General features: G+C 51.3%; 1 protein-coding gene across 2 annotated transcripts; it reads right to left on the reverse strand.

The window, feature by feature from the left end:
* Nucleotides 1-82: 82 nt before the first annotated feature.
* On the reverse strand, nucleotides 83-27573 carry HELZ2 (helicase with zinc finger 2). 2 transcript variants are annotated; one of them, XM_075108442.1, is made up of 20 exons: nucleotides 27044-27573; nucleotides 20491-21630; nucleotides 20188-20371; nucleotides 19679-19786; nucleotides 18504-19027; nucleotides 17498-18130; nucleotides 15674-16457; nucleotides 15155-15230; nucleotides 10261-13774; nucleotides 9335-9420; nucleotides 8811-8942; nucleotides 8246-8404; nucleotides 7823-7964; nucleotides 7244-7360; nucleotides 6469-6661; nucleotides 5565-5699; nucleotides 5106-5324; nucleotides 4640-4796; nucleotides 4038-4205; nucleotides 83-3521 (listed from the first exon to the last, which is right to left on the reverse strand). In XM_075108442.1, the coding sequence occupies exons 2-20, from the start codon at nucleotides 21489-21491 to the stop codon at nucleotides 3397-3399; spliced, it is 8457 nt and encodes a 2818-aa protein (XP_074964543.1). In that variant the 5' UTR covers nucleotides 21492-21630; nucleotides 27044-27573; the 3' UTR covers nucleotides 83-3396. The 2 variants fall into 2 exon arrangements, with proteins under 2 accessions (XP_074964543.1, XP_074964542.1); XM_075108441.1 differs by lacking the exon at nucleotides 27044-27573 and adding an exon at nucleotides 26693-26908.
* Between the last annotated feature and the right edge of the window lie 58 nt (nucleotides 27574-27631).

The raw sequence follows: 27631 nt of genomic DNA on the forward strand, positions 1-27631 counted from the left end.
CATTTTCTTTTTTACCATTTGATTCAGTACAAACAAAGCTGTCCCCGCACAAATTCTAGTCAAACCATCACAGAAACAGACCTTTTGGGTAATAAAATTTATTATTTAAATAAATTCAAATAATTTTTACAATTATGGCTTAAATATCAAAAAAGGAATGTTGAGGTTCATTCTTATAAATGGTAGAAGCAGGTAAAAATATTTGTATCCAAAATGTTATTTGAGGTTTGCTGCAAGTCACAGACATAGGAAAGATAAAAACCTGCCACATTTAAAGTTCCTTAATTTACACTTCTTGACACTTAACATTTAATTTCTATTTTTAAAAAACCCAACAATTTATTGCAGTAAATTGATTGTCCTACACGAGATCTGCCCAAACCCTCAAAAACAGTCCAGTGAGCTTCTTCTTTGCCAGCTGGAGCCAAGGATTGGTTTCCTGGCTCTGGATGCCTCTAATTTCACTGCCAGTCTGAGCATGATACAGGGCAATGGCTGCAGCCACAGGGACTGTCACAGGCTGATGCCTGGCACACCACTAGCTGTGTGTGCAGGTTCCCATTGTTCAGCTCAGGCTCAAGCTCTAGCTAGTGCTGAGGAAATTAAGTTATCCTCTTGGATGGACCAACGTTTGTGTCCTACAACAATGTTATTTTGTCTGTGAGCTGTGGAAAACATAAAGCCTGTGACCGGACAGATACCCTGTGCATCATGCTGCTAGTGGTTTCCTACTGGAATTACCAAAGGTTTGGTTTGGTTTTTTAAAAATTTTTTTAAGAATATGTGCTTGAACATAAAATTCTTTCAAAAGTAAATTCAAAGCTCTGTGTGCAAATGAAACCGGACTACTTTGCTCTTTTTTTTCTCTATTGATTTCTATGGTTCTCTCTATCCATGAGCATAAGGACAAGAACACAATATTCAGCTGTCACTAACAGTCTCTAAAAAGTTCGATTAATTGCACTTTCTGCTATCCCTGACTACTACAGCTGCATGACCAACTCTACAGGTACCTGCTCACAGCCCAAACAGCCCAGGAGTCCAGCCCGGCTGTTACTGCTACTTGGGTGGTCTAGAGCAGCGTTTTCTAAACACCATTTACAAAATGCATCTTCAGAGGAAAAAAGAAAAAAAGGTCTATTGTCTTGCAACACAGAGTTGACCAAGCAAAGCATTTCACTCTACGCTTTACCCTTGAAGGAGTAGCAGTAAACATTTTTTTCCCCACTGAGGGAAAAGGGAGATGCTTTATGAGGTCTTTTTCTTGGTCTATACAAACACGTGGCCAATTCCCACACAAGAGCATTGGACTAAGCCACTACACTTGGAGTGGGTATCTTCATTTGTGTTACATGGAATGAAATAAACATCAAACAAAAAAAAACCCCAGACCATAGGGGAGAGACTCTTCACTTACATTAGATAATGAAAATGAGACTCACTGGTTCTAAAGGGACCAAGATGATTTTGCTAGAATGATGCTGGTACCATGCTAAAGTATTAATCCCAACAATTCCAGTATCTTTTGCAATTCTCCACATCATCTTCAAGATATATAATTGCATTTCAGTAGTCCACAAAATGATCCCATACAGCCTTATTTTGGAATGGCAATAGTATCTGCAAAATCAGGCTGGTTCAGAATCTTTTAAGATCCCAAAGAGGAACAATGAACTTCACATCTTACCAGCTTTTATCAAGCACCTTTAGAACCAGCAGGAGGTACTTCCTACAGGCTTTTGTCCCTCATGGAATCGCCAGCCATAAGCCTGTTGTTATGCTTTAGTAAGACAAGAGCAAGCCTGGGTGGTCTCTAGAGTACAGATCAAACCCACCAGATGCAGAGGTGCAGGAAGGTAGTTTAAAATAAGGAAGAGAACAAAATTTCTCCATAGGTTCTTGGGTCAAGTCTAACACAGAGTCATGAGAAGATACACAGCATTAAATAAGGGCTTTTCCAGACACAACACTTTCTTATTGCACATTCCTCCATGCTGGGAAAGCCATGCTGCATTTTCAGTTGCAAACACAGGACAAAATTCATTCCTACCATAGTGCTGTGAAGTCACAGGGACCCCTCACTTGGGCCAAGGAGGACTTGCGTCCCAGCACGGTATGTACTTGGTGCAAAACCACCGTGATTGCATCTTGGCTCCATCCCACGTGAACATCTAGAGACAGCTAAGTGCATGGTCTTGGGGAAAGATGAGGCAGGCACTTCATACATTCAGAATTGAAATGAGATAAAAACCACCCCTCTCTCAAAACTATTATGCTTCAAAAAGCAGCTCCATGATTCAGCAGAGGCCACCACTTCACCGCTATACATCCGTATCAGCCATACGTTACTGGGAAAAAGCAGCCTTCTCTAGTGAATCACAGCTTCCAGTTCAGAGCATTTTAGCTACTTAAAATAATAAAAAAAAAAACATTATACACATATATGCTGTGGCACATATATCAAATTTCCATCACCGCTCTTAAAAACTCAAGCTGTAAGACTGTGAAGCAAATACACAGGGTTAAAAGTTAATAAATTAGAAGCAGCTTTAAAAAAATATGGGGTAGGAAAGGGGGGCTTTTACAGGAGGAGATTTCAAATAAGACTCAGAACAGTTTAAAATATGCTTTACAAATTCCAATGTTTCCTGGTCAGAGTGGTCCTCGCTTTTCATTAACTTTATACTGGCGAGGACAACCTCCTTTGTACAAAGAATAAGTAAACCTATTTACAGAATCAACTTGGCCTTGGCTCTGTGATATTTACATGCTCAGAGAATGCCATTTTGGTTAGACAAAGAGTGGTATGTGGTTCTCTCTGCTTTCTTCCTTCACTTAAAAAACCCAAAATAACAACAAAAAACCCTCAAAACAAATTTGTTTTTCTGCTTTGAGAAATGAGAAGCCTTAAAAATTCCCTGGCCTTGGCTTTAAAATGAGTGGTAGTACTCAGAAGCTTTGGTCCTCTATGGCAAATCGCAGCTTGCTGCATGGCTCTGTTGCATGCAGTCATTCCACCCTTGATGAATGGACTGAGTATTTGGTCCCCAATGCGCAGCTGCTCTGGTAGATAGGATGGTGGCTCAGCTGAGCATCTTACAGTTAAAAAAGTAGTACCATTATGATCATCAGAGTCAGAGTCACATCCATCCATTTCCAATGCTTTTTGGTTTGCTAGAGCTGAAAGTTCCTGTCCAAGGTTGCACTGATTAAAAACCCTGAGAAGCCAAAGCACGCACTGAAGCTGAGCTGTCACTGTGCAGGGGAAGGTCCTGGTTCTCTCCACTGCATTTGGCTCCTTGGGCCATTAAATTATGGAAAGATTGCGTCCTTCCCAAGGCACACACAACGCGGTTCAGGTAGAGAGGGATAAGCTCATCAAGGTACATCCCATCCTCATCGGTGCAAGGCTGGAGTCTTCCTGACAAAAATCTCCTGGGCTGCAGTATAGCAGTTGTGCTCCCTGTAATGCTGAAGCAGTCTCCTCCACAAAGGGTTGCACTCCAGGAGGTACCGGTTCCCTGTTGGCACAGGGATGGGGGCAGCTGGTTAGTGGCCAGAAGAGGCTCAGATGATGCTGTCACAAGAACTATTGTCTAACATCTCCAGCCTAAGGCTGCTGGGTAAAACTTGCAGGGACATTTCCCTTAGCCAGAGCTCTGTGAAATCCCAGATCCCTTTTCAGTGCTGTCATATCTGCGAGCAGCTTCCCTACACATCACAGCCCACGCCTGCGTGATTAGAAGGAAAATAAGCAGCCAAATTCTGTTAGGAGAGCGCTCTAGCACGCAAGTGATGGAAACAACATGGTCCGAACAAGAGGGTGAGAAAAACTAATTATACTTGCTGCATACAAGCCATGCACGATTTCTGCTTTGCACAGATTGCTCAGATAGCCCACTTTCAAAACCACAGACAGTCTAAAGGGCAGAAGAATAAAGCACAATCATCGGTTGCACTATTTTGGATCTCCACCCTTTTATCTAAGCATCCTGTTCCCCTATATATAGGCCTGTGCTCACTCCCAGTAGACCCACCTAAAATGCAGAGTCCTTCCTGAGCTCGCGTGATGCCAACATTGACCTGGTTTGGGTCGGTAACAAACCCCAGGTACTTCTTCTGCCAGCTCTTCGTGGGCTTCCTATCAATCTCTGATCGGGGGCAGGAGCGTACAGTCGACAGGATCACATATCTCCACTCACTTCCTAGAAAGCGGAATTGAACCATATTTTTTTAGAAGAAATCATCTGGCCACCCTCCACCCCACAAGACACTCATTTCTCTACAAGACCCACAAAACTGCAACCACTGTTTGGGTTTCTCCAGCTGTGGAGGTCATTGGACTCCTGGTCATTGCTCTCCAAAGAGCACGTGTTACGGCAGTTCTTTAACACCCCATTCAGACATCCTCTACCTTCCTATCTTCAGCAGTCTCACCCTGCCTGGGAACTCCAGGGGTTTCCAAAGGATTTATTATGCTCACAAGCCACTCAGAAATCTGACCCAGGGATGCTTCCTCCATGGCTGAAATGACCCTGGTGTAGTATTTGCTCAAAGACTGCCTCCGTGAGAAGTTGCTTCAATCCTCGGGAAGGGAGGAGAAAACAGAACCAACCGTCCCCTCTCCTGCCAGCCTCACCTTGACTCTTCATGATCGTACAGACGGTCACTCCACGGATACCCTCTTTCAGGAGGCTCTTGCTGATTTCGGACACCTGGGCGTTGTAGGGGCTCAGGATGGCGATGCTCTCTGGCGGGATGGTGCCATCTAGTGTCAGCTGCTTCGCCACCCTCACCTGGGGAGACCAGGGTCCTGCTCACCTGGGAGCAGTGGCTGGAGGGAACCAGCCCCCAGCATCCTGTCCCCAGGGCAGCGATGGTACCTGGCTGTGCTGCTCCCCCTACTCTGTGTCACACTTCCCTACAGCTGCCTCTGGCCAGGGGCATTGTGGCATGCTCCAGACCCAAGAAGACAACAGGCACATAGTACACCCCACTGATCTTTATCCTATATTGCTACTCATCATCCCGCCATGATCCCCGGAGTCACCCAGCACAATGCCCTCCCTTTTGCTTCTCCAGCAATTCCCCAGGGCCCTCCTCACCGCCTGCTGCACTTCTTCTGGGTTAGCTTTGGAGTTCTCATTTCCTTCCTCAGTAGAAATCATGAGGCTCTGCTCCTTCCCCTCCACGTGCCCGAAGATGATAGGGCAGCAGCTGTTACCTTTGTGGTGGAAGACACTGGGTTTACGAGAAAGCTGGGGGCTCGTTTTCAGCCGCTTGCCATAAAACTCCTGGGATGGGAACTCACAAATGCTTTTGTGCTGGCAGAGAAAAAGGGGAGAAATGGACATGAACAAAACCCAAGTAACTTCTTAACCTGCAGCATCTTTTTGGGCAGGCTTCACCTGCAATGCCACTGTGCTGGCAGTGGGTGAGACATTATTCATTACTTTAGGAAGGGAAAGCATTAATGGAAAATATCCGTTCCCCAGTGGCTTGAGGCAAGCCCTGATAGCAGGGCTGTGATGGAGAAAAGACAATCCACTTGAAGAAGGCCTCACCATGCGGTACTGCATATCCAGCATCCACGCCTGATTCCGATAGCGCTCAAAAAGAGATGTCTCCATGCCCAGACTCTTGCAGAAGTCATTGTTGACCACAGGCCGCAGCTGTTTGTGATCCCCAAGCAAAACAACCTGGAACAAAGAGCGTAACCTCAACCATGAGTACAGTGGCACTGGTGAAGGCAATCAGCTCTTTGAAAGGCTATTTGCACACAAACATTTGTTGCTCCTTATTTATGTTATGGTTACAGCAACCTCAATCGAGGACCATGTTGGGCATTATATAAAGATCCTGACCCAGGTAACGTGGAGCCTTGTTCCCATCTGATAGGAAAAAGACATCATGTAGCTAGTCTACTGAGATCTGCTCAGTGCTTCTTGTCACATTAATACTTTGTACCTGGGTCAGCACATTTTTTGGTTGCAGTGATACCCAACCTGTAAAGAAGCACCAAAAATCCAGCCACACCACTCCTTGTTTTCTCTTGCAGGAAGTTGAGAGCAAGTTTAAATGAGACAGTATGGGTGTAACTGAAGACAGACAGCTGAGCTGATACACACAGCAGAGAGGTGAGCAGATGCAATAGTTCACTATCACCGCTGTCAGGCCTACAGCAGGTCTTATGACTCTGCTTTATGGGATATGAACAGATAATGCACAGTTCATGCACCTAGTGAGAATACTTATGTACTGCATGTACTCTCTGTGCCTCAATATTTTAATTATGGTTAGCAGAGTTATACCTCAAAGGTAATAACTCCCTGAAGGCTGAAACATTGATAGACCATCAGAGATACTAGCGAGAACTACCTTAAAACCTGGTAAAACTTGGAAGAGCAGCATGGTAAGGGGTAGAAGACATGCAACCATCCTAGAGGGACATCTTTGGAAGGGACTTACCTTCTCAGCATGGCGGTGGCTGACCAAGGGGATGAGGGTCTCAGGCTCCGTGGACATGGCACACTCATCAATGATTATCTGCTTGACATTGAGCTGCTCCAGAGAGTTGGCAGATGCAGCAGAGCACGTGCACAGGATGACATCGTGGCGTTCCAGTTCATACGAACGAGCATCAGACAAGTGATTTTTGTACCTGGTGGTTGATGCAGAAGACACCAGGTTATGCATAAGGGAAACATCTCTGGGTTCCTCATGCAGGAACAGGCAAAGGCTATACTTTCCCAAATTATTATGGCTCTGTCTCCCTCCCCAGGATGAGCCAGTGTTCCCGGCAAAGGGCTTTGGATGGGCACTGTAGGAAACGTGCTTTGTCCTGAACTCAACAGGGCAGGGGCTCGGGGCAGAGGGTGCAAGTGTCACACACACATAATATGACTTTTGGTCCAGATGGACAACAGCACCAGAGCAGAAGTGAGAGGAGGCTCTGCACTGTATCACTAATCCGGAGATAATACATTTTTATCATCATTCCAAACACATAGCTTATTAATCTGCCTTGATGTTTTCATCTAGTCCCTTCAACTTGCATGAGCCGGGACAAATTCACTGTCTTTCACGCAGTTTACCAGTTTGTGTCAGCCAAGACCTAGTAAGCACAGCCCAAACCTCTTCTTGCAGGGGTAGAAGATTGCTGCACTGTGCTCCTTCAGGTAGCGCTTCAGAGGTGGCACACAGCCAAAGTCGCTGTCTCTCAAAAGGGTCTCTTTCTACTCACTCCTTTGTTTCTTTTTCTGTTATATGCTCTCCTCTCCTCATCCGAGCGTCAAAGTTAGAGATCTTCTGCCAGAAAGGGTTGGGCGGCCGACGGATGCGATGATGCAGGATTATTTCGCTGAATAAAGAGTCAATATATAAATATTTTCCACCAACACAGACCCAAGTCATCTCTTCTACAGTGAAGCATACCACACCTATGTCTATGTGGAGAAACCCATTAGCTAAAGGAGTCATAGCCAGACTTTTCCATCTTTATAGATCTAACACTTAGTTCACCCTCAAGGACACAAAATACAACCAATTTTCTTTAGCAGTTGCAAGCAGAAATGAAGTCAGACACTTTTAGAGCTGTTCAAAAAGAGACATGAAAAACATCTAGGATGTTTTCAACAGCCTGGGTTTCCTGACTAGGTGCTACATTAGACTATACACCTTCACTTGAAAAAATTAAGTACAAAGCAGGTTAATAGTGCTGCTCCACAGCAGCAGAGCGGAAACCAGTTCTGCTCTGGCTTGTTCAGCTTTACTGGTGCAGAAAACATCACTCCCCAGCGCCTGTGGGGCCATGCAGTCCTACCTGAGCTCACGCTTTGGTTTTGAATCCCGCAAGGCTTTGCGGTAGAGGTGCCGGTTGCTCCCTGGGTATGGGTATTCCATCGTCTCAATGGCCTCCCCGTAAACCCTCAGTGGTTTCAGGTTCTTCATCTTCAGCAGCATCTCTGGGGAAGGATAATGGGTCTGCTCAGACAGCACCAGGCACCAGTGATTCTGAGAAAGCTCATGGCCTGCAAGGTGCCCAGTGTTCACCATGCACTCGTCTCTTCTCCCCACCCCTTGCTCATCAGTCCCATCTTTACCAGTCCTTGCCCTGCAGTGAGTGGTCTTCTGTAAGGACCAGCCCTGCTTTATGCACTTCCTGTCTCCTGCCCTCCTGCTCACTGCCACATGTTCTCCCTCCCATTAGTACGGGCTGCTTCAGTGGCTTAAAACCATTACTTACCAGCAACAACATCAACAGACTTGTTGGATGGGCCACAATACAAGATGCACTTGGGCTTTTCTTCTTCAGAGGACAGTGTTTGCTCCTTCTTGACGCTCTCCTCGTTCAGCTTATGGAACCAGTAGACAATGTGAGTTCCAACAACAGTTTTCCCTGTGCCTAGAAAAGCAAGGAGGTTGCTGAGAACATTTTAACCATGACACCCATGCTCTAGATCATCATCTGGATGACCAGCCATGAAATAAAATCCAGAACTGAGGGGACTGCATTGAACAGTTGTGGGTGATGCCAATCCATGCTACCTTCTGTCTCACTGAGGGTCCTATGGAAAGGCTGCCCAGGGAATTGGTTGAGTCACCATCCCTGGAGGTATTTAAAAGACATGTAAATGTGGTACTTAGGGACATGGTTTAGTGATGGACTTGGTAGCATTAGGTTAACAGTTGGACTTGATGATCTTAAGGGTCTTTTCCAACCTAAATGATTCCGCGAAAGCAACAGATTAGCTCTAACCTGCCCTTCAAAACAGAGTAGGCATGTACTTGTGCCATGCCCCCAGCCTTACCTGGTGGGCCTTGGATGAGCGTGAAGGATTTTCTCAGAGTATTTAGAATAGCCTGGTTCTGACTCTGGTTGAGCTTCCTTTTGCTGCCAGGGAGATCAAAGGATTTTTGCTGCAGGATTTTGGACGTGGTCACTGTTACACAAAGAGCCAAGAAAACAAGTTTGAAGAAGGTTACTGAAGACAGCGCACAAGTGATTCAACAGGAGGATGCAGCAGGTACCAAGCAACCATGGCCCATTTACAAGATCACCTAAAAGTAATCCTTGTCCTGTGCCAAGATCTTCTACCTATGAGCCTTCTCTATGAGTCCTAGGGATTAAAACATCACCCATGCCACTCTCCAGCAGGGCATCCCATATTACCTTCACTCTGCCAGGCTAGCAGCTCCTCTCCTCCCCTTGGCAGGGGAACCTCCTGGTTTGGGGGGCATAATCCCTATGGCAAGGGACCATGGAAGCTGCCAGAGCACCTGCTGGCCAGAAGCAAGTAGCCACAATGTAAGAAAGGTGAATATTTGCACCTACCTTTTTTAGGAGGTTCATGGCCAAGGGCGATGCTTTTAGCAAGTTCAGAGGCATACTGGAGCTTCCAAATTGCCTTTTCTTTCCGTCTGACAGACAGTGAAAAATAAGAATGAATGGAACGTAGCATGAAATAGCAAAAAATATAATACAATTTCGTAAAACTCTCTTATTTATTCTTTCACTCTGCTTTGGTGTTGCGTTAAATCCTTCCAAAAGAAATTAAAGCAAAACAACTCTTATTCTGCCTTTTTTTTCATCTGGGACTATTTCTTAACTGTCTGAAGAGCTGTGCCTGCAAAGCTGTTGAGAGCAAGGAGCACAACTTCTGTCCCAACTCCATTTTATTGCGGCTCACCCCATTTTATTGGATTAGCTTCCAATTTTTTTCCTGAAATTCCTTATATAAAAGGAAGCACATTCTGCCCTGAAAAAGCTACAGCAGTTGTGGGAGCATAGCAGTCCATGCTGTGTACAAAGCAGGTAAAAATAGACATCAGCTCTTCTTTAACAAGAGTAGATCTTGCTTCACAGCAACAACACAGTGGTATGATTGGGAAACCAGGGAGCGCTTCTGCTAAGCAAACCCTGATCCAGTCCTTTACAATGCCTCTTATGACACATATTGCAGTGACATAAGAAACAGATGCTGCGGGAAATTTCAGCACAGCACCTTCCCCTATCTCCCCCTTCCCAAGGTCAACCAGAAGAGCAACAAGCCATCTGGAGAACAGATCTGAGAAATGCTGCCACCCCCACCAAACACCAACGGCCCAACAGCTTAACAGCTTGGCCAGTCAGAGCTGGGCAAAGGCAGATTTGTCAGGGATCAGCCCCACCAGAAAGAAAATCCCATTTGGATGCAGCAAAGGAGTCCCATTGCTCTGCATGGACAGGTTAATCAAAGCACGACTGCTAAGCACACTTACACATCTGGCAGCATCTTTGGTATGAGCTCCACTGTAAACCTGGCAGAGGCCTGTGAGATTTCCACGGGGATGTTCTCCATAGACATATAGTGGATGTAAAAGTTCACAGTCTGCTTACTAGTCCTGTCTGACTTCTCGTCATCACTGAACTCTTCAGTGACCCCATGAGCCACCCAGGTGTAGGTATCTGGATCAACCACAAGTTTGCTTTCTGACCTGCCCTTGTTAAGAAAACTCAGATTCTGGAGTCCGTGGCTAAGGCACTCCTCATCACTTTGAAGACTCCCAAGCTTCAGCCCAGCTAAGCGAATGCACAAGTAACAGTAGTTGAAGTCCACTTCAATGGCACACTCCTCCAAAAATGGTTTGTTTAGGAGGAAGCTCCCTTGCAGCTGTCCTTTGCTTGTCCTTTGCTTTGCCCAGGTTACTTTGACATCATGGAGGATAATTGAGTCATTTTCGGCCACTGCACAGGAAGCCGACTCCATGGCGCTCATTGGCATCCATACCTTGTTATACTCCGCTGCATGCTTGTACTTGTCTTTGGATGGGAGGGTGGCATAGGCAGAGAAGCAATCAATAGGCTTTTCCACGTGCTGCAGGCAGACGTCAAAACCCGGTGTCACACACCACAGCTGCACGAAGGGCACCAGGAAGCCCCGGTAGATGTCTGTGGTGAGCTGAAACTGCAGTGCATCGCCGGCGCTCAGCTCTAGAGAGAGCTCCATATAATGTGAGCACTGGCTTTTCCTTACCCAGCCCATGTGCCGATGGTACGGCTCCTTGCTCTTCTGAAGGAGGGAGGCTGCGGTCTCAAAGTCCTCACTCTTGATGGCTGCAAGCACTTCTTGCCAGGTCTGGGTGCTGAAGAGGGTAACACTGCAGTTGCGGAGAGCTCCTTCCTGCAGGTTGTGCTCCTTCATCGTCTCCACAGAGTACACCCTCCTCTTCCACATCAGCCTGATGCTGCTCTGCTGCTGGTTGAACATGGGCTGCTCTACCAGCTGAAGAGACCTGTAGTTAATTATCTGGGGATCTGGAAGACTCTCTTTGTTCAGTGGAAACAGAGCTTTAAAATACTTGTTCACCCCTTCGATATCCACTATGAAGGCGACCTTCTGCAGAACTTGGCCCTTCAGCTGGGTGGCCATCTGCAGGCAGCGGGCTCTCTTCTCGTACGTCATCGCCTGGGAATTCTTCCTATTGAAGTCATGACAGAGAAACTCAATGTCATCCGAAGAATAGACGACGGGCTTCTTGCGGAGCACAGAATGAAGGTGCCGCTGGACCACGACATCCACGTACCGGCGGATGGGAGAGGAAGCCCAGGTGTATGAGTCAACATGCAGGGAGTAATGGCCCACTTTTGACTGGACAGTGGAGTTGGAGCGGCTGAAATAGGAACGGCTGAGCAGTCTCCTGAACTCCAGGGCCACGGGAGCCAGCTTTGGGTGGATGTCATCAGTAACGACAAGGTCCAGCATCTTTTGGAAGTCACGGACGTTAGCGGCTGCCTGCAGGTGCTCCCAGATGGGGGCCAGGAGGCTAAACTCCACATTTTTAGAGGAGTCTTGGACAGAAGGCACCTCTCCTAGGTGGTGTGAGAGATGGATGGACAAAGGAAGGATGTGGCTGTACTTGTTTTTCATGAGTGATAACTGTTGAGGGCTTGGCTCGCTCTGACACCGGAGAGGAGTGACATTTCTCGTGTCCTCCTGGTTGGTGAGGAACTCAGCCATGAAGCTGTTGAACATGATCATTAACTCCTCTATCATCTGATGGGACCCCCTGTTACCTGGGGAACTTTCCTCATCCAGCTGGTCATAGAAACAGTCCTCCTTCAGCCGAAACTTCCGATGGATCCTGGAGAAGTGATAAGCCACAGCTATGCAGTCCTCCAGGGTATCAAAACGAAGGGCCCCTGTCGCTCCCCTGTAGTGGTCCTTAATGCAGAGCTCTGCCTCTTCATAGGACAGCTGCCTGTCTGAGCGGATCACAGATATGTCAAAGACTCCCTTTAACATCTCATCAGTCTCCTTTTCTATGGTGACAAACAAGGAGATCACCTGACGATCTTTTTGTGGCAGGAGGCTGCAGACATCTTGGCTAATGTGGGGTGGGAGCATGCACAGCGGCTCCTGGTTGGGAGCGTAGTAGGTGACACCCCGTTTCTTTGCTTCCCGGTCCAAGGCACTGTCTTTGGGAATGATGCCAGCTACGTCTGCAATGTGGATCCCAATCTCATAGTGATGCCCAAGATCCCTAACGCTGACAGCGTCGTCCAAATCCCTGGCTCCTTGGGGGTCAACAGTGAAGGTCAGGTAACTCCGACAGTCCTTCAGATTTTCCTTGGTGAGGTTTAGTTTGCTGCTGGAGGTGTATTTGGCTGACTCCTTGGTGACATCAGCTGGGTATTTCTTCTCCAAACTGTACTCCAAGTCAAGGATCTTTAAGCCTTCTTCCAAAGTCAATGCTGCATGCAGAATCTCCGTTATTATCCCCAAAGGGTAGTAAAACCCTTCCCGCCAGGAGATAACCTGGACGCAGAAGAACTGACTTCTCCTCGTCTCCTGGCTGATCTTCTCGCAGCTGACCACTCTGTACTTCCCATTGACAAGCCTGCGGACAGGAATGACATTGGGTTTCTCTTTCAGCCCTGGGACGAATATTTTGGTGACAGTGGGATCAATGGGTATCATCACCCGGGGATCAAACTCATCCATCATGCAGATGAAAGTCCGTTCTCTCTCTGCACGCTTTAAGATGCCCACTACCTTCCCCTGAGGGCGGTGGCTGCTGCTGTCAGCCGTGCTGCTCTGCAGGATTTCCACAAGCACCTCGTCCCCGGTGAAGGCTGTTCCGCAGTGAACTCTGCCTTTGATCTGAATGCTCATTGCAGGGGAGTCGTTGAGGGTGAAGGCAGAAGCTCTGTCAAACCCTTCTTTGATCAGCTCACACCTCTTGTACATTTTGGGGTGCATGTGCAGATACTCCTGCATCATCTGAGAAGAGAAGCTGACATATTCCTGCCTGCCTTCCCACAGGTTTGAAGCCTTACTCTTCACGTTCAGCAGCCCTTCTTCAGACACCGTCACCAGCACATTCTTGCTCTCATCTAAGAGCTCCTGGAGGATGGGATCATCAGGATTCATGCTCTCGGCCTCAGAGCTCCAGGAATCTGTGTCACTGTCTTCCTCGTCCCACTCTGGGCTCCTCCTACTCCAGCTCTCCTTGTCGCATACAGCCTGTTTGATCTGGGCCATTGTCAGGTTCTCTGGAAAGACGCTCCCCTTCTCGATGCACTGCTGGATGAAGTGCTTCCATACCTTGCTGCACTGGCCATGAGAGCACAAGGCCACAGCATCCCCCACTGCAACAACCAGCGACTGAGCCCGGGTCATGATGGTGTTGAGCACTCTGGCTTCGTTGAAGAACTCAAGGTGGTGGGAGGCTGACACACGCAGGCTCTCACTGGTGTGGACTGTGCTGATGATGATGACCCGGAACTCCCGCCCTGCACCAGAGTGAACAAGGGAGTAGTCACTCATAGGAACCCAATGGGGAAGACCCTGTCTGGCTGCTGCCCAGAGCTCTGCCCACCTACACTGTGTTACGTGGCTGCAGGCTGATGTAAACTCACTTGTCTGAGTCATGGGAGCCACTTGACATGAATAAAGCAGCTCTTGAGGATCATGAGGGCCTCCAGACATGAACCAGGATGGACACTGTGAGGCCACCACCACCCATGCACCAGGGAGGGAAGGGCAGTGTGGAGGGAGAAGAAAGGCAGGCACCAGACCAGTGCAGCCACGAGCACCCATGGAGCAGCCCCACGTGCTCAGGGCCACTGGAAGCACCCACCAGTCACTCCTCACAAACATGGGTAGAGTTTTCTGTGAATCCCAAGTTCCTTAGGGAACTGAGGGTTTTGTAGGAACAAGAACAGTGGCCATTCACAAGAATCCCTCTCCCCTCAAGGACAGCTCTGCTGGCTGATCTCATGACAAATAACAAACAGCAAGAGGCACCCTGGTGATTTCAGAGCTGAGAAGAGACTGCAAGGAAAGGGTGTGGAGATCAGAAACACACCCCAGGGGTTAGTTATTCTCACCATGAGGTGTCTTAGCTGCACAATAAAAAAAAAAAAAAAAAACAAAGACACACAGATGAGTCATAAACTAAGTCACTGAAGACAAAACCAGCCCTATCCCTCTCTTGTCATCCACAGCAGCAGATGACTCCTTTAGTGAGATGTTCTGCATTTGTTGCTGCAACTGGTACCCACAGGCCATCCTGGTTTCAATTCCTTTCTATTACTAGCCTCCCCTGCTGGTACTTGGGGCTTCACATGATTCACACATCCTCAAGTCCCTGGGATCACACTTATAGGGTTTTCACCCTCCTACAAAGCAACATCCATTTGAAACAAGTTGACAGTTGGGTGCAGATTTAATTCAGTGTGAAATCTTATTCACTGAGAAAAGGACAAAAATCAAAGAATTACCAACCAGAAAGGGATAGAAATCAGCCCAAGGATTTCCAGGCACTCCCTCCCAGTCAGTGCTACCTGAGCTGTGGCCACTCACTGCAGTGGTGGCAGAGCCATGGGGAAGGGCAGAAGAGCTCTGCCTAACAGCACTGCCTGCACCCTCCCAGAGAGGTATTTTGCCATGAGATTAGCCAGTATTTTGCATTTTAGTAAGGAGGACAACATTAAGATGCTAGAAAGACCTCTGCTAACAACCCAGCATCTCTTCTTCCCCCTGCTCATTCACAGTGGCTGTAGCTGTGATAGACTCTCCTGCCCACCAACGAGACTGCAAAAATTCTCCCTCGCACACAGAAGACCTCAAAACACAGCCAGGCATGACTAATTATTGCACAAGACACAAACCTGGCAAGTTTTCGTAGTTTTCTACCACCACATCTTGTAGCTGCTTCTTTCTCAGCTCTTGTCTTGTTGCAGAAACCTGGTAAGAAAGAAAGAGGCATGACTGAATACAGTTTCAGCTCAGAAACATCCCCCAACCAACACCAAGGTCCCTTACCCTTCTTGGCTGCAGATTCCCCAAGAAATTTACTCGACAGCAATCACATGTCCTGGGCTGACTTCAGCCAGTGCTCCCAGTCTGCCCCACAGTTAACCTGCCTAGAGGATGCTGAAAGAAATCTTCAACTCAACAGTCCCACCATGAGGCATCTCCACTCTGACCACCCATGGCATGCTACCCAAGTGGAGAGCACCTCGAAAAAACAGTGGTGGCTTGCAAGACCCCAGATTCCCTATTTCTGCTAGCACAAAAGACAGGTTTATCATAAAGAGAGTTCAGCATTTATTAGGGAGTGTTTAGATGGTGGTCAGCAGTGCGTGCATACACCCTTCAGGTGGGGAACATGTGGTTCTCCTACATACCTGCATCCCGTGAGAGACCACACAGATCCTCTTCAGATCTCGGACACCCCACTCATCTGGCCACCTCTGATAGACGTCCTGCACTTTCTCAATCACTTGTATTATCTCAGAGGCGTTGTGCCAAGAAATCATGGACATATCCCTTTCAGCCACACCAGACACGTGGCAGAACACGAGTGGGTAGATTTCGGGATGGCGTGGGATGTTCCCACTGGCTTGGATAGCATTGCCTTTGTCAATGTAGAAGTGCTTGGAGACAAACTCAATTATGCCTGCAGTGGAACGATAATTCTCATTGAAGATGATCCTGCTCTTCATGGCCACATCATGCCTCTCTTTCTGGTAAAACTGAAAGAGTCGGTTTAACAGGGTGTGATGAGCAGACTGTCCATCCCCAACACAGAACAGCTTTGGGGTTATCTGCATGTGGTCCCCAGCAAGGACAATCCGGGTCTCAAAAGTGGCATAGGAGAGTGGAACCAAAGCTTCGCACTCCAGCATCTGAGCAGCCTCATCGATCATGATGTGGGTGAAGTAGCCTCGGGCAACCTTCAGGTTCTTGGATAACATGGAGGTGGTAATAATGATGTGGTGCCTGTCAATCTCTGCCTGCGTGGGGTGCCGGAAGGAGCGCTGGTCTGGTGAGAGGCAGCAGTACATCTGAGTGATGGGGTCCGTCAGGTTGATGGGACGGTCAGCGGATACAATCCTCAAGGGAACAGCCCACGGATGCCCGTTGGTCACATAGTTATGGAAGTACTCCCGGATGTAGATGTCAGCAGCACTGGAGGGGAACAAAAGGGGAAATTATCAAGGAATTGTAAGTGCTGTTCCCAATGCTGTGACCATCATCCCAATGCGTTATCATTCACCAACATGCACCCAAAATCTCCCCCAGCTTTGGCTGGCAACACAGTCATCACAGGAGATATTCACATACATGCAAAGAAGCCGATGTTTACACGGCCACCAATTCCAAGACTATTTTGAGAAACAGAACTTGATACTCGAGACTAGGGCATCTCTCGATGCTCATATGGAGAAATGCAATGTGCCCAATGAAATCTGTGGCCCTGCTTCTCTCTAGGGCCAAGTCATACAGACATGACCCAGCACACCTCTCCTCTGACAGTTAACCATTCCCAGCCTGGGCGGGTGACACAACATCAGCAGAGGAAGCTTCAGGGCAACCAGACAGGCTGAAACAGGCTAAGATCAGCAGTCACCCATCTATTATACATTAAAAACCAAGGCAGTAACAGCCTGCAGGATCAGATGTGGACACTCTTTTCAGCGTAACTGCTCTAATTTTAACAATATCTTGGCCTGGTTTCTCTGAAGGCAGATTCAACGGCAGTCAGACCAGATCTGCATTTCCTATTCTCCAAACTCTCCCTGGAAAAGTAAAAAAATTGGCGCATGCACAGAACACAATAGTCTTCAAGGGCAAGTAGAGCACAATACTATCCCACCAAGGTCAGGCAACAGCTTTCTACTTCTTCCAGTACACAGTAAAGGCTAGAAAGAACTAACTACGCCTCCAACCCCATTCCCATTTCATAATGAGGCAGGAATATGCTGCCTCTTCCACAAAGACTTCCTCTCATGCCAGGTTTCTTCCTAGCAGGAAGTGCTAGAGCAGTTTAAGACATATTAAATAAAAATAAATTTATTTAAACAAGTAATTGAAATGCATACTAAGTAAAGGGCAGCTCAGCTCTGTTCTGTACACCCTGGCTCGCCTCATCCCCCCAGGCGAGCAACAGGCCAGCACAGGGACTCAGCCCGTGACTCTGGTTGCTTCTTCCCTCACCCCCCACTAACCTGTTAGTGTGAGTGCAGATCAGCACCCGTGTGTTGGGCTGCCTGAGGATCTCTATGGTGGCCATGGCCAAGGTGAACGTCTTCCCTGTGCCAAAAGGCCCGTAGATGAGAAGAGGTGGGACCTGCCGGCTGCTGGTTGCCTGGCCCGTGATGAAGGAGATGGCCAGTTTCTGCTTGCTATTCCCTTTCTGTGGTGACCCAAGTGAGTATGGGACAGAGCAACTGGCAACATCTGGTAGGACCAGCTTCTCATCCAACAGGCAGTCCACAGCCTGGTGCCACTGCCGGAACAGCAGCTGGTCGATTTGGAACTGGATCTCCACCTTGCAGGAAGTATCTGGCTTGAAGTTCAGCTCTGAGCAGCATCTCTTTGGTATCTGTAGCCAGATGGTCTTCTCCGTGGTGGCTTTATGCTCCACACTAACCTCGTAAACCCGATTGTCTACAGGTGGGTCAAGTGCCAGGAAAGCAGTGGGCACAGACCTGCTTAGCAGATACCCTTCATCTGTGTCCGGTGAGAGGTTATAAGGGGTAGGCACTTCAGCAAACAGCTCACCAGAGACAGCAAACTTCATCCCCACAGTGAGGCTTTCCAGCCTGGGGGTCAGCGAGATGAGGACCCGCAGGTTGAGTCTGAAAGGAGAAGACACCTGAATGAACAGCAGAGAACTGGCCCATTGGTTCATCAGCCACCACCCTTCCCACTGCAGAGGAGGGATTGCCACGTACACCCAGAGAGGGTCCGCCAGCCCCCACAGTACACAGAGGCAGAAGCTGTGCTTCTAGCTAATCCACAGCTGCAGGACAAGACCCAGCCCTTCCCCTCCTATCACTACCCAGCAAGCCATCTTTCTTGGCAGCTTTCCATTTTTCTGGGAGGGTGCCCCAGGACCCAGTCAAAAAGAGACAGAGATTTCAAAAGTGGCATGGTCCCAAGGGCAGGGTTAGCAAGGGCCCATGGTCCATAGCGAGGAGAAACCCCTCTGGGTCCATGCCTGGCACTTACTTGGCAATCAGAGCCTGCTCAGCTTCTTCCTCACGGAAGAGGAAGCTATGCATCCTCTCACGATAGTTGACACGGGTGATGGGAACGGTCGCACCACCCTCATGCTGGTAGTCCAGCGCAAGAGCAGGAGGCTTGTACTTGGCCAGCAGATCCACATCTTCACTGGTCCTTGGCATGCTGGGAATGATGATCCGGTTACCTCTATCCCATCGCACAAAGTTGACAGGGTGGCTGCTCTCCCTGCTGCTGGGGATGTGCTGGGGCATCTCCCGCCGGCCCACCTTCACCTTGATCTTCTTCATGAGGACTGGGCGTCTGCCGAAGTCGAACACTACCCACTGCTCGAAGATGCCCAGCGTGCAGCACTCCATACAGACCTCCACTAGTGCAGTGCGTGGGGAGGAAGGCAGGGTGGCCACATGCTCCCCCCGAATGTAGTGGAGGCCCCGGGAAAGCCCATTCCCTGAGAGGTAGAAGTTGACTCCAGGTTCCCGCTTCAGTAGCGCCACGTGCTGCAGAGGCATCTGCCGGTTGAGAAGACAGGGACATGGTGAGGGCAGCCCATGGGAAGAGCCCAGCGGCTGATGAGGTCCTCCCAGTGGCATTTCCTACTGGAAGCTGCTGCAAGAACTGAATGCCATGCTGGACCTACGGCGCACTTGAAATTCTCCTTAAAGGAGCTTATTCCTCGTGCAACTCCACAGCAATTATTTTACGGTCTTAAAGAACCTCATGTTTCAGTGTTATAGCAACTGATGCAGTCTGCTGTAAACAGGAAATATCCTATGTTGAAGAGGACAATTAGACCCAGCCTCTTGCCCCCCAACACCCACAAAATCCTGGGCAGGAAAGCAGCTGAATCTTGTTATTTGTGATGATAAACAGAAGGTGCTGAGAACAGCTGGTCTGCCCCAGTCCCACCACACAAGACCAGAGAGGAGACATGGTGGCTGCACCCCTCATGCATGGTCCCAGCTCAGGCACCACCTGAGCCTGAACTGCTCTCAAATACCCACCACATCCTCATTTGGACCTCCCAAAATCCCTATCCTTCTGCCCCTTGCAGAAATAATAATTTAAAAAAGCAAACAAAACACTCCAAAGGACAAGGACTGTGCACAGCAGCAGGTGCTGCCAGTGGCTCACAGCCTCCCACTATGCAGAGCTGGGCTTACCTGGGAGTGGACCCTAAAATTCCACCGGTATTTCATCCTCCTGTCCTCTGACTGCACATTCAGGGGCTGCTCACACACAACTCTGACACCCTCGACATCCTCAGCCATCTGTGGGGGAGGCACAAGAGGAGCAGGACTGAAGGCAACATCCCAGGGACACACTGCAGAGGCCTCCACGGGGCCATCTTCATCCTTTGCCTTTATGCTACATCTTCCCAAGAGGGGACCATCAATAAATCCTCATGCTCAGTCCTCACCCACCGCTGCTCAGTGTCCCCATGCAGCAGCCTTGGGAAACGAAAGGACCCACGGCAGAGCAGTGCAGCCAGGTACCCCGAGAAGGCTCTTGCGTTGCTGTCTCAAAAGGGGTGAAGGAAGGGGGATGCAACATCCCTTTCTGCATCACCGTTAGCAAGGTGAGCAGTAGGCTCTGTTCCTGAGCTCTTACACAAGAGGCTTCTCGCAATGCTCTGGACCAGCACTCTCCCACCCTGCCGCCCATGACTCACAATCAACACCTCGTTGGAGCACTTCTGATACTCTGCAATGAGCTGGTCCTGGTAGGACAAGAGCCCTTCCTTCAGTGCTTGCTTCTTTTTCTTCACAGCAACCTTCACCCTCTGGATCCACTCCTGCAGCTCCTCAGTAGAATGAGCCTTGGTGCAGCTGTTCCCCATTTCGCACACATCCGCTCTGTCAGGAGAGAGGTGTCCCAGGTGCCACCCATGCCTGGTGGCATGGGGGTCCACAGGGAGCTGGCGGCTGCCTGCTGCCCCTGCCCTCTTTCCTGCTGCACTGGGTGGATGCCTTACCTGCTACACAGTGAGAACTTGGTCAGCCTGAGTGGTGGTGCACGGTAGACCCACTGGACAGAGGTGTCAGCTGAGAGCATCTGCACGTGCTCAATGGAGGAGCAGTGGCTCTCAAAGCTCTCCTGCGAGCTGAAGGTCACCAGGCAGACCCGGCAGTAGAAGTGCACTGGCACAGGCACCTCTGGCTTGCCGTTGGTGTTGCAGGTCTCCAAAGCCGGCAACAGGTCAGAGCGAACCAAGCCGTGCTCCCTCTCAGCCTCCCAGACAGCCATCTCCACTTCGCTGTGTGCATACTGGCAGCGTTGTGGGGTGTGTCTGCAAGGCTGGTCCCTGGAGACAAACTTGCAGTAGCTGAGGGCTGGCATGAACTCAGGGCAGGGCCGGATGGCAGTGTACTGCTGCTTCCTCCGGCTGTCCGATACCACATGCACCAGGAGGGGGTCCCAGGTCCGGTGGTACTCACAGAGCCGGCCCTGGCTGCCCACCGAGATGCGCTGGGGGCAGCCAAAGAAGCAACGCTTGCAGATCTCTTGGAAGTGCCCCCCAAACTCGCTGGTGATCTCACCAGCGGCGCTTGCTGCGGAGTGGGGGCTGGCAGCAGAGCGACCCCCCAGCTGCGCCTGCAGCACCGCTGCCTTCAGCTGGCACCACTCCAGCTGCTGCTCCCTCTCAAAGTTCCAGACCATGGCCTCCTCTGGACTCCAGGCAAACGTACACTGGCTCTTGTGCTTGCTGCAGCCCAGCCCCACCACATAATACCTGCAGACGGCATAGCGGGCTGGGTTGGGGAAGCCCGGCCGCCTGAACACCTTCTTCCAGGCGGTCCTCTGGCGTCTGCGGCAGCGGGCGAGGAGGATCTCATACATGCACTTGTGCTCCACCTCTCGCAGATGGTAGGTGGTCTCGTTCTCCTTCACGCTGCACTTAGAGCAGACCAGGCGCAGCTCCAGATGCTGCTGGAGGTTGCCCAGCGGCACCGCTGGGCCATTCGCCATTGGCATCCTCGGTGGTGACTTCAGCAGAGCAAAATTAAATGGCAGGAAGTTCTTATAAGGCAATGCCAGCGGGAGAAGGCTCCATGGAGCGGCTGTGTCCTACCTCGCTGCGTACCTGCCAGGCATTGGTGTGAGTTCACAAAGCCTGACAAAGAAATGAGGAACAAGTGACTTAGCAGGAAACATCAGCTGGTCCCTGGCTGGGCGCAGGCTGAGGCACTGGCACAGCCTGGCCCCTCTCACCAGCAAGCAGGCAGGATCCTCACCCAGCAACCAAACCCACCAGACACACCCGCCCTCAGCACCCAAGTGCTTCGGGTCTGCCCCCACCTGCTCATGGACCTCTGTACACTCACCAGCCCAGGTACCAGGGGACCGTGTCCCACAGGGACCTGGCTGCTGAGCGGTGAGGGCTCTTGGCAGGGCTCAGCTCAGTCCCCAGCATGCCACAGCCTGTAGTCTATCAGCATTTGCCACCCAATGCAGGAAAGCCAGCTGCAGCGGAGGCTGCCCTGGAGGGCCTGGCACGGTCCCCACACTGGCCACCAATCTCTTCCTGGACCATGGCCAGGCGACCTGACTTCCTCTTCCCGCTGCCAGTGCCTCCCCCGCCTTGGTTTGCCTCTGCCAACTTTCTCTTTCTTTTTCCTGCTCTCTCCCCTCGTTCTGGCTGGGCAGCCCCACTGCTGCCCCACACCAAGAGGAAGAAACCCAGCTTCAAACCTCCAGCCCATCTACCCCCATGGCACAAAAGATTAATTGGAATTAATTAACCAAGCAACCACCCTCTTTGCTCCTCGGATGCATCACCCGAGGTCAGGAGATGTGCATGCTGGAACAGGGACCTGCCGGCATGTCTTCTGGCCAATAGCTCGGTAAACATCCGGCTGGGAGAGCTCCGGCTCCAGCAGTGAGGAAGGTGACTCACCGTTCCCTGCCCTCCCCGGCCACCAGCTCGGCATTTGCCAGCAGTTTCCTGGGTAACCAGAGGGCCAGGAGCATCCCTGGGAATGATGCTGCAGGGTTTCATGGCTGGGCCACGAGGTGAAGGGAGCACACCGGGGTGGATCCATGGCCAGGGTGTGCTGCCAAGCAAAGCCACCAGCCTCATGCTGAGCATCCACCTCGGGCTCCTGACCTGCAGCCACAAAGGACCAGCTCTCTAGCAATACAGGGGAAGAGCAGTATTTTTGGCTGCAGTCCAGCAGACAACAGAGCAGGGAGGCAAACTTCGCACAGCTTCAGCAGAAATACTTTTCACTTCTAATTAAGACTCCTTTCCCCACCTCTGGGATAAATGGGGCGCTTGGTGCTGGGGGAGGTGGGCAGGGGGGTGCTGAAGCTGCTGCTCTGGCTGAAGCTCTAGGCAGCACTGAGCCGGGACTGCAGGCAGAAAGCAGCTGGAGCACCTCCTGTCCTCCCAGCTCGCCGTTAGTGAGCTCCTCACATCCCAGTGCCACAGCACCCACCCACTGCTGAGCTAGGAAAAAATCACCTAATCCTACTTCTCTGCCATGCATCAGGTTGGACACACGCTTGGCGGATAAACACCAGCCCTATTTATCTCTTAAGGTCTGGCAGGGAGCCTGGCACTGGGCAGACTGCTAGTTTCTGTTTCAGTAAGCTGCGAGACTCTGTGGAAGAGTCCGACAGCAGTGCTAGCTCTTCCTCTGCATGATTCAGGTCACTGTGCCAATCTGTCGGGTCTCCACACCGAGAGCTAAATCACCCCGAATCATCTCTGCACCTTCATTTCCAAACCTTTACTTGCAGCCCTTCTATGCAGGCTAGCAGCCCTTACTTAAAGCATGAATTATAGCCACCTGAGCAGCACAGTCCTGCCATGGCTCTGCCTGGCCTCTTACCTAAAAATTGTCCAAACGCACAGCATCTGCTGGGCCCACCGTGGTTCTGCTCAGGCAGCATCACCTGCGTGCCGCACCCTGCAGGCACACAGGGCCAAAGCAACAGCACAGCTGCTGGACATGAATGCAGCACAAGTGCCAAGGAAGAGCATCGCCAACCTGGAGTGGGGCTTGGGCCAGCAGAGAGCCAGGGTATCCCCATCCTCTGACTGTAACAAGGTCACAGTCATCAGAAGAAAACCATTTCTGCAGCTCAGCTGCTGCACAAGGTTCAAGAGCTCTTCCTTTGCTCTGGTTCTACCACAGAAAACAATTGGGGTTGCAGCAGAGGTTTTGATGCTACCTGACTGCCGACTGATGCAGGGAAAATGCTTTGCATTGAAATTAAATAACCTGAGAAACAATAAAATATAGGAGAGCACCTGTACACAATAAAAAGGCAGGATGAAGAGTGGGACACTGTGTCTCCTGCCAAAGGGCACCGAGGGATGCTCCGCTGATCCCCAGCAAGACAACGAAGGCAATGCAGCACTGGCATGGGGCTGCAGACCCTGCACCCAGGGGCTGCTCCTGCCAAACGCCCCCAGGGTCATTAACACCTGCAAAACTCCCAGCTGCTGGGAACTGAGGCGGCAGTTTGGGGAGACACACTGCCCCGAGCACAGCTCTGCAAGCTCCCGTGCCAGGCTGCAGGAGGAGAAACCCCGGCACCTTTTGAGGGGCAAATATCCCTCCTGCAAGAGTCTGGGGACACTGTTTGTCCTTGTCCAAAGCATGATGCTACTAGGGAGCATTCCCACTCAGCTTTACCCGGGAGGTCCAGAATCAGCTGGAGCTAAACTGGACCCCAGGGCAGAGGCACATACACAGGCTGCCGCAGGCTCAGCTTGCCACAGTAGCTCTGCATGGTCTGGCAAGGCAGGGGCTGGCAGCAGGCAGGGCAGGAGGGAGGGCAGGGGGAGATGTGGTAGTGAGGGGCTGGTGTGGCCAGGCTGCTGCTGAACCACAGCCAGGAGGAACATCCAGAGAGGAACGTGAGGGCATGCCTCCGAGAGCCTTTCAGCTCCTTTGAAGCTGTCGGGAGTGAGCAGCATACTCCCGGCGGAACTGGGGCTTGTTTTGAGGCTAACATCTGCGGCTTTGGGAACACTCTGGTTTCCCTCCGATAGTAGTTTCACCTTCCTTCCTCTGGAAGTCTCCTTAGGACAAGCCTTCCTAGGAAAGGCTCAGGATGTTCAGGATTTGTGCAACATCTATGCAATGCTATCACTGGTGAAAACTCCAAAATACCTCAGTAATACACATGAGAGAGGACAAAATCTGATCACTAGCACTCATCTCCTTGGAGTAGGAGCCGAGCTTCCTCATCCCAGCACGGCCACAGCCAGTGAGCCCAGAGGACTCACGATCCTGCAGCAGCAACAACACTGACCCGCTTGGCTAAACATTTTAAGAACTACCCAAAAAGACCATACAGGAGAGCTGGGCTGTTACTGGTATCTGTTCCTAGGCAGGGCATATCAGTTTGAAAAAGCTAAGAGGGAATAGTCCACCTTTAAAGGGTCAATTCCCTTGCTGTTCACTTTTTAAAGAAAGTGTTTGATTTTAAGCAAGTTGCCAGAACATGCTCTGAAGATGGGAGGGAAGAGGAAGGGGAAGTGCAAACCCCTCTTAAAGTCTCTGTGCAGCACCAGCACTGAAGCCAAATTAAAGCCTTTTTCTCTCTACAACCATCTTATAGCAGAAAAGAAAGAAAAAAGGAAAAAGCTACAGGAACTTTTGCAATCCAAGCCTGGGCAGAGGAAAGATGCAGGGCACAAGAAAGCTTGGAAAGGTGCACCATAAGATAGTTGTCCTACTGATAACAGAACTCTGATGTCAACAGGGCAAAATCCAAGTGCCCCAAGGAAGGTGGGAGCTGATTGAGAGGAATATTTACCAGCAAGCCACAGAGCATTATTTGCAAACCAAACCACACCATCACCTCGCTGATGGCATTTCCTCTGTGCTCAGGAAGACGCTTCGGGTCAGGGCTGGGCCACGCTATGTCTGAGCATTGTCCCCCATCAGGTGCCTTGCAGAGCTGTGCTGATGCCAGGGATAATCATGTTTCCCTGGAAATGGCGAATTGAAGCATGGCCGTGGCAGAGAAACATTCATCATGGCTCCGTGGCAGCGTCCTGCCGCTCCACACCCCTCTGCCATCCCTGCCCACTGGGAGGAAGATGGCCTTTTTGTCAGGTCTTGTCTCAATTAATTATTGACAAGAGATTAGGCAACACCCTACAGTGGAGTGAGCCAAGTGCCCCTTGATCAGAACAAGTGACGTGGGTCAGAGTGCTGGGACAGCCCTCTGCGGGGACAGGGACAGGCCAACGGCATGTCCAGGGGACCGCGCGCTTCAGGGGACCACGGCCCCACACCCCGGTTATCAGTCCCAGCTGAGCACCAGACTTGGAAACCCAAGGAATTTTTCCTCTCAGCTGCGAGTGCCCAGAGCAGAAGTGCAAGACCAGCACAGCATCCCCCAGCACCCTGTGTGCAAACAGTGCATCCAGGCTGGGTGGAAGGGTTTGGCCCTGGTAGAAGAGCTACACCGCAGGTGCTGACCCATGCCACCCCATTGCCTGCAGTTATCCTCCTAGCATAGAAGCCACAGCCCCTCCAGCGTTTCCTTCCTGGGCAAAACCAGCCTCAGAAGTTCCTGGGGCCCCTCCTTTCCCCAGCCTTTTTCTAAAAGACATTTCACTCCACATCCTGCCCAGAGAGCTGGCACAGTCCTGCCAGCCTGGCTGTTGTGAAGTGACAGCCGCGACACCATTGCCAGAGTCAGGTGGGCACGAAACCCCCGGTTTGTGTGCAGCCTCCAGGCACCTGCAGCCTCAGCTACTGCATTTGCCTTACCCAACTATAAAAAAGTTCACTGGGAGCTCCAAGACCACATCCCTGGGGCTCAGAAGTAGCAGCAGAGAAAGGAGGACTGCTGGGGATTGCTTGCCGGAGGCGGCACCGCACACCCCTGCCAGCCCGGGTGCTCCCTGCCCTCCAGCGCGGGGCTTTGCACCCCAAATCCTTCATCCTGACCCTCCTTCCCCCTCCTCTCCCGAAGGGGCTCCAGCGCGGGCAGGGATGCTGCGAGCTGGGGCGGGAGCAGACAGGGGAGGCTGAGCGGGCTGAGCACCCTGCATCGTCCTGAAGCACTCCAACACCGTGCAGCACCCCAAAGCACGCTGCAGGGCTACGGGGAGCACCCCGAGCCCTGCAGCACCCAGCACCCTGCAACACCCCAGGGCTCTCCGCACCCCCTACCCCCGCCCTTGCAGCCCCCCGCGTCGCTCTCACCGCTGCCGCGGCCGGGGAGGGGGGGGACCCGGGGACTCGCCGCCGCCGGCAGTTTCGTTTCTGGGGCCTCCCCGCATTCAAACCGGGGCCGGACTTCGCGGAAATTGCATCACGGCGGCCCCGCCCCGCCCGCCGGCACCGGGGGGAGCCGGCACCGGGCGGCGGCGACAGCGGGGCGGGGGGTGGGGTGGGGTGTAGCGGGGGCTACCAGTTTCCCACCCCGGTCCCGTCGTATCCCGCCCCCCCCGCATCGCGGGACGAGCCTCCCCGCCCGCCCCCGCCAAGCCCCCCGCGCCCCCGCAGCCCCCCAGCGCCGAGGGGATGCTCCCGGGGCCGCCGGCCGCTGCTCACCCGCCGAGGGTCGGGGCTTCCCCGCACTCAGCTCGGTCCAGCGCCCGGGAGCGGCGGTACCGATTCCGGTGCCTCCAAGGAATAATAAAGAGAAAACTAAGCAGCACGGCGGCAGCACCGGTCCACAGCCCGGCCAGGCCCCCGCGTCAGCCGAGGAGCCGAACAGCCTCTGCTTATAAAGGGCTACCAGGAGGGGCAAAGCACCCCGGTTTCCTTTCTGTTCGTCAGCATCACTTTCGTTTTCCATTCCTTTCGCTGTCTGACGAAGTGCAACCCAGCTGCAGAAAGTTCAACCTCGAGCCAAAAAAAAAAAAACCCGAAACAAACTAAACAACCCAAACCACTCCCAGCATCAGCCAAGGCGCTCCGAGGTGAGCAGTCTCCATTGCACTGGGCTTTGTGCAGGGCGGCAGTCCCCACACCCTGGGTGGCAAGAGCCCACACCCTGGTGTGCAGACAAATGCCACCGCACGGGCACTGTCGCCCGACTCTCAGCACCCAGGGCGTGGGGAGTCCTCGGCCCCCCAGCGCTGCCCCTTCCCAGCTTGCCAAGCCAAACCCATAGCAGCATCCACGGGGCAGCCCCAG

This window comes from Phalacrocorax aristotelis, chromosome 13 (genome assembly GCF_949628215.1).
Source record: "Phalacrocorax aristotelis chromosome 13, bGulAri2.1, whole genome shotgun sequence".
In the NCBI taxonomy this organism is placed as follows: domain Eukaryota; kingdom Metazoa; phylum Chordata; class Aves; order Suliformes; family Phalacrocoracidae; genus Phalacrocorax; species Phalacrocorax aristotelis.